Source organism: Neodiprion fabricii, chromosome 1, assembly GCF_021155785.1.
Source record: "Neodiprion fabricii isolate iyNeoFabr1 chromosome 1, iyNeoFabr1.1, whole genome shotgun sequence".
In the NCBI taxonomy this organism is placed as follows: domain Eukaryota; kingdom Metazoa; phylum Arthropoda; class Insecta; order Hymenoptera; family Diprionidae; genus Neodiprion; species Neodiprion fabricii.
Window position 1 is genome coordinate 1,063,967 of NC_060239.1, and position 6,844 is coordinate 1,070,810.

Here is a 6,844-nt window from a genome sequence, read left to right on the forward strand (position 1 = left end):
TGCGAGAAATCTTGACAAAACAGCGCGTATCAATTACAGATAGGCGATACGAGTACATGCACACAGGTATACGTAACGAGACGGTTTATGTACACGGATCTTACACCACGGCGCAATGTTTGACGAGTTTGCTAGATATTTCGCCCGTCGCAAAGCTTAATAAGCGATGAATCCGTTCGTTTTTTAAACCCCCTTATCGTACGCGTTGTTTGCGGTACGTGTATCGAAAAGATAACGCGGCGCTTGTTTGCGCGGTCAATTATTTCGGGGCACAGGCACCCAATCGTAAGACGTCTTCCCACGTACGTACACCACGTCATCGCGCGATAATAATGGGGAAAATTTAATCAAGATACAAGGTGTCTCCTACAAGGTGATCCCACGCGACGCTGTGTAAAGAAAATCGAGAGATGGATGTAAAAACGCAGGGATTCAAGTTTGCGGTGCTTCGAGTAAGAACCGGCTGTAACACCGCTAACAGTTAGAAGGCATGCGTGACAGGCGACGTCGTCTTGCTAACCACGACACGGAGTGCAGAACAGTGCAGAGGTTACAAGGTATATGAGTTCAGGGTGGCCACGAAATTCCCTAAATTTTCCAGCTTTTCTAGAAATTTTTAAAATAATATTCCCTCATGAATTCAGATCAATTGGTTACACGGCAAATTAATAAAAATATACGCATTTTTCTTTACGAACTGTCATTCGGATCATACCGTCTCCATCCAACCGATACGCACAATCGTTTGTAAAGTGATATTTAAGAATATTCAAAGATTGAAGAGAACCTTCCGGGCGGTGGTAAGAGAAAATTGTATTCGATCTAAATTTATCTAAAGCTTTAAGAAAAAAAAAAACAATGGAACGTATTTGCATAAAAAAAAAAATTAATACAGTAAAGGATTCCCTGACTTTTCGAAAAAAATTCCCGACACTTTGCCGACTATGCCAGAATATCCGAATCCCATGACGTTTCCAGCTTCTTCAGGATTCCCTGACCACGGTGGCCACCCTGGCTATAAGGTACAACAAGGCGAGAAAGGGTGAATGATTTCTAACCTGAAAGTCTGGCGAGGAATCGGTTCGTGCCGGCGGTGATTGACGGACGTCCCGATCCGACGGCGGCGGCGGCGGCGACGGCGGGCTCGACGAGGAGGTTTCCTCTCTTGATTGCCATCGACTTTTCCTCGGACAACATGCCCGAGAGAGAGACTTGGGCTGCTGTTGCTGCTGCTGCCGATGCACGCACAGTGTGGATATATACTCGCGTGGTGCGAGTATCGAGAGTTCTGCCGTTGCTGCTGCCCAGCCACACGACGTATGCTTCCGTGTGTAGGTTGTAGGTAGGTTCGTTGGTTGGTTGGTTCGTTGGTGGGATACGTCGTTGACTGAAGACTATAAAGACAGTTACCCTTATGGGATTTGGTGTGACATCCGAAATTCGTCGCGCGCTTGCGCCCTCTGCGGTGTTCCAGCGGCAGAGTTGGAAACTTATTGCCGAGCATCGGAGGGTTACCGATCACGACACGATGTCGGTTGCAATAACCTTCCGAGTAACACAGTCGACGTAACGCTAAGCCCAAGTCAATATTTAGCTTGTGCGTACTTACCGACTTACGACGTTAACGAATCGTCAGCGATTCAAGAAATTAATAATGAGAGTCAATTTCTTCCAAAATTCGTAGCATTAACGTGATTTAATGGAAGTATAGGCACCCGGGAAAAGTATGTGTAAGATGGATGATAAATAATGATAGATCAGATGTCATAATGATGCAGAGACCAAAAAGTATACATGCATGTGCGGTCCATGTACGATATTAATATATGTGCTCCATACGTGATGCATACTATAAATTTTGTAATTTTCCAGGAGACAAACTAGATTATCTACAATAATACGTTTATAATATGAAATTAGAACAATTGTTCGTTTCGAAATAGGATTCTTTTCGACACGCACTCGATCTATTCCATAACATTAATATTCGTAATTGCCAAATTTCGTTAGTTGTTCATTCCACAATACTCTGCTTCTCGTCGTTTCCAGATTCATCCATCGTCAATGTGTATTGATGCTGCTTCCATCAACCATCGTTGATTCGTTATTAATATTGCTTCTATTTTGAGACAGGAAAATATCGTCTTTTACTACTTCGCTCAAGCAAAGCCATCAACGATATTCAAGTGTCGCGCGTTACGGCGGTCGAAATAAGTACGTCACATTTTGTCAAAAGTCTTTTGTCCAATATGGCGCCAGGAATCGCCCACACGAATCCTTGCCCCACTCTAGTAATTTCGAGGTGGTAAGTTTGACGAAGAGCCCGCTAGCGAGTCTACGCCTAACACTTGACCAGCATGGAACGAACTTGATGTGTAAAATTCGACTATTGTAATTCGTAAATTAATTATGTAAAGTTATGGTTAGTTATATCTAGCGTGTGCGAGTGAACATCTCGAAAGAGAGTATTTGTCAGAGCAGATCCGGCTACCCCAAGGCATTTTGTAAAATCATCGACGAGAAGGAAAGACGAACGATAACGATATCATTTGAAGGACGAAATAAAAGGAACTATTCGTTAATTGTCGGCACAAACGTAAGTCGATTGTTTATACTCTTTTATTCTGCAAAATGTGATCCTTGGTATTTTTTGTAAATGAAACATTTTTTGATAAATTCGTACGAAAATTTCGCCAAAATTCCCGTCAAAATTGTGTCACGTTAATACGTAAAATCGCGCAAGGTTCGCGTAAAGAGTACTGAGATTGTATTATAAATTGTGGAAACTTATGGATTTTGTGCGAAATTGTTCATTTTGATGTACTTGGTTATTGTAAAACAGATCGAGATATTAATAGTTTAACCGTATCTGTCTCTGAACGGTTGAAATATTTGGTCAAGTTGCGGAAAGTCAAGTGTAGATTCGTTCAGAATTTGGAACAAATAACGTTGTAAATATCGTTTTCTGTCACGAAGTGTAAAAAAAAAAAGTTTTTGTATTGTACCGGGTTGAGCCTCAATCGTACTCGAATCGGCATCTCCAGTCAAGGTACCAAGCTTGACATCGACTTTTGTGGAATAGAAGGCCCAAGAAGTACGGAGGCGGGCAGAGGGGGGCAGCGAGGGAGAAATATTGTAGACAATTTTTATAGCAATTAAATGAAATTTATTTTATACTGTATTTAGGGCCTTAGTGGATAAGTTTTGTCGTAAAATAATTTGATACGAATTTGTCCCTGTTAAATTACTTTTTCACCCATAGGTAGTTTGTTTATTTGCTATAATTAATGGGATGACAGACAGAGAGGCTTGCGTGAGAAATGAAATAATAGTTGATTGTAATGATTTATTCTGTACTACTATCGTATACAAATGGTTAAAAACTGAAAGCAATCAATAATTATGTAGCTAAATATTTATGTAACAACGAAGAAAGGTCAATAATAAAATCAGATAGTGGAGAAAAATATCTTTCACGTCGGGTCGAAGTGGAAACCGGGTTCTTTTTATATGATGCCGTATGAAAGATCGGGAAAAGTACACATATATTTTTTTTTTTACTCAATCAAATACGAAACTGTGATTGTCGGTTTCTTTTTGGATCGGGAGATAACCAACTAGCTTCACAAAATTCGTGTGTATTTTAACTCACATTTAGACAGTACAAGAAAAATTTTTTATTATCAATTGTCGTAAACGGCGAAGTTATTAACGAGCCATTCAAGCGCGCCGTTGGAATCTCGAATTGGCAGAAAAGATGGCGTGCGTAATTCTTGTCTGAAATGTAAAAACTAAAATTACTTTTAATCGACATATATTTTTATCATCGATGAATTAAAAAATGTGTTCAGCATTTTCTTTGTAAAAATCGTTACTTTGTACGTTCGAGCTCGACAATTAATATGATATCACGGTTTGTTGGGTTGTTTTGGTAAGTCTGTAATAAAATAATGTGGGAATTAAAAATAATTTTAGTTTCTACATTTCATTGTCAGACAAGAAATATGCACTCTATCTTTCCTGCCGATCCAGGCTCAAGCAGCGAGGCTCTTCGATGGTCAGCCGTTGACCAAAGATATATTCTTCAGTTAACGGGCGAGTTAATGATGCTGCCATTTTGCGACAGTTAAATGATAATAATTTTTGCTCATACCTTTCAAATGTGTGTTAAAATACACTCGAAGTTTTAAGAACCATTGTTCTTTCTCTCCCTATCAAAAAAAAATCGCCGACAATCACCTTTCTAGGCCTCTAAATCGGGACACTGCGTTAAATACTGTCTCATATACGGAACATCCCATTGCATCTTCATCAAAATTAGCGCATCCGTGATGTGTTACAGTTAAGCTGAATTTTTTTCCATACGAACACTTTTCGAAAAACAACTCTGCTTTTCTACCCAACGTAGATACTTCAACTGCGACTAGCTGAAACAGCGTTTCGATTCTATGCCTACGAAAAGTCACGATCGAGAGAGCAAAAGAAAAGTTGTTGGCATATTACGAATACTAATGTTATGGAATAGATCGAGCGCGTGTCGAAAAGAATCCCATTTCGAAATGAACAATTGTTCTAATTTCATATTATAAACGTATTATTGTAGATAATCTAGTTTGTCTCCTGGAAAATTACAAAATTTATAGTATGCATCACGTATGAATCACATATATTAATATCGTACATGGACCGCACATGCATGTATACTTTTTGGTCTCTGCATCATTGTGACATCTGATCTATCATTATTTATCATCCATCTTATACATACTTTTCCCGAGTATCTATACTTCGATTAAATCACGTTATTGCTACGAATTTTGAAAGAAATTGATTTTCGTTATTAATTTCTTGAATCGCTGACGATTCGGTAACGTTATAAGGCGGTCAGTACAAGCTAAATATTGAGTTGGGCTTACCGTTACGACGATTGTGTTACTCGGAAGGTTATTGCAACCAACGTCATGTCGTGATCGGTAACCCTCCGATGCTCAGCAATAAGTTCCCAACTCTGCCGCTGGAATACCGCAGAGGGCGCAAGTGCGCGACAAATTTCGGTTGTCACACCAAATCCCATAAGGGTAACCATGATACTAGTTTCGTGAGGGTAACTGTGGGGCCATTCATTAATTACGTAAGGACGATTTAGGCAATTTTTGACCCCCCCCTTACACCCATGTAAGGGCACATAAGATTTCTCGAACTCTCCCTCCCCGTCTTACGTAAGATTCTATCTAGTTTTTCTGAATAATTAAAATAATATCAATAAACAGGAAGAATGTACTATAATTTTTATTTACAAGATTGAAAATGGATAAAAATGAACACATATAAGAATTTAAAATTTTAATAAGCAATAGAAAATTTTTAAATAAGGTGTAAATCCAATTGTATCTTATAGAATGAAAAAAGACCATTCGGTATCGAAATGGTAGTAGATTTCTAATGATAAATTTCGACATATAAAATATTGCGTAATAATAAGTTTTACCCCCCACCTCCCCAAGTATAAGGGCATGTAGAGATTTTTTAACCCCCTCTGCCCCTCGGGACCCTTACGTAATTAATGAATGACCCCTATCTTTATAGTATTCAGTAAACGCGCGAAATTTCACGCACTTTAGATTTAAAAGTCTTCGGACACCCTCTCTCGTCCTTTTATCCTCACTTTCTTCTTCTTCTCGTCTTGTGCACCGAGCGGGGAAGACAAACTTAGCGTCGTCGGCGACGGAACGACGACGGTGATTGAATAAATATGTGTATTGTTATTTTCTCGATTTATGCATGTGGCGCCGAGAGGATTATTAACAGCTCTCGAGAGGCGGAGAGAAGAGAGGAAGGTAGGTGTACAACACAGGAAGGAAGTGGAGGAGCCGAGCGACGAGTTGTAGCTCCCAAGTGTGTGTTTGTGCACGCGTGTGTGTGCGCGAGTGTGTGTGTGTGTGTGTGTCGACTGAGGGAGAGAGGCGGAAGAACGGACGGACCGACGGACGGACAGACAGACTGAAAGGGAGGAAGGAAGCAAGTAAGTAACCGAGGAAGAAGACACCGCGATTATAATCCGCCCCTTTTTTATTATCCTGTCACACTGACCACCGGAACAAATCATCCGTTTCTATCCTCGAATCGAAAATTTCAGCTTCGTCGCTATTTATCTCTCAGCTCGTGCCAAGTCCGGGATATCAAACTTTGAATTTGACTTATTTCTATCTTTTATCGCGCCGGCTGGCAGGGTGGGTGGGCGGGATGGATGGATGGATGGATGAGGGGGAGGGGTGGGGGCCGGTTGGCCCCGGTGAAACAAACGCCAATGAGCCTTCGCCTCGCGCGACACTTTCCTCGCGGATAAACTAACGCCGAATAATATGTTGATCCGATGCGCGGAGGAGGGTCGTTCTTGTTTGTGGGACAAGCGCCATTACCATTTAACCCGCACCTTTTACCTCAAACTCAGGATTCGCCGCATCGCACCTTTGACGACGACATGTGAGCGCGTTGCACACGGTGAGCGGAGAGCAAGTCACTGTTATAACCACGGTCTCGCGGTATCTGTTTATTATTTCCACGTTTGTTTACCGTACCAAGAGAGAGAGAGAGAGAGAGTTTTCCAAAGTGTTGCACTTCACTAGTTCGGTCAGAGACCGACTCCTCCTGTTATACTATTTACTTCGTTAACGTCGCCGTGTCTCTCAGTGTTTCGAGCTTATTATATTACGTACTCCCGAGCCACTTTCTTCTTCTTCTCGTCGTCGTCGTCCTCCTCAGCGATCGTACATCACGGTTCACATCGTTCAGGTACACGGTCGTTCTATTGTTGTTGTTTACCGTGTTTACCGTGTTTACCGTG

General features: G+C 41.0%; 1 protein-coding gene across 8 annotated transcripts in view; it reads right to left on the minus strand.

The window, feature by feature from the left end:
* Positions 1-6,817, minus strand: part of LOC124185999 (pro-epidermal growth factor-like) — a 43,062-nt gene extending 36,245 nt beyond the window's left edge. For 2 of the 8 annotated variants that reach the window (XM_046577310.1, XM_046577301.1), the window contains exons 1-2: positions 6,441-6,817; positions 1,059-1,387 (exon numbers count right to left, since the gene is read on the minus strand). In XM_046577310.1, coding sequence (XP_046433266.1) covers positions 1,059-1,387; positions 6,441-6,463 — 352 coding nt within the window. In that variant the 5' untranslated portion in view covers positions 6,464-6,817. Of the gene's footprint in view, positions 1-1,058; positions 1,395-5,616 lie in introns of those variants that run through there. The other 6 variants (XM_046577339.1, XM_046577329.1, XM_046577349.1 and 3 more) reach the window with 6 other exon arrangements.
* Between the last annotated feature and the right edge of the window lie 27 nt (positions 6,818-6,844).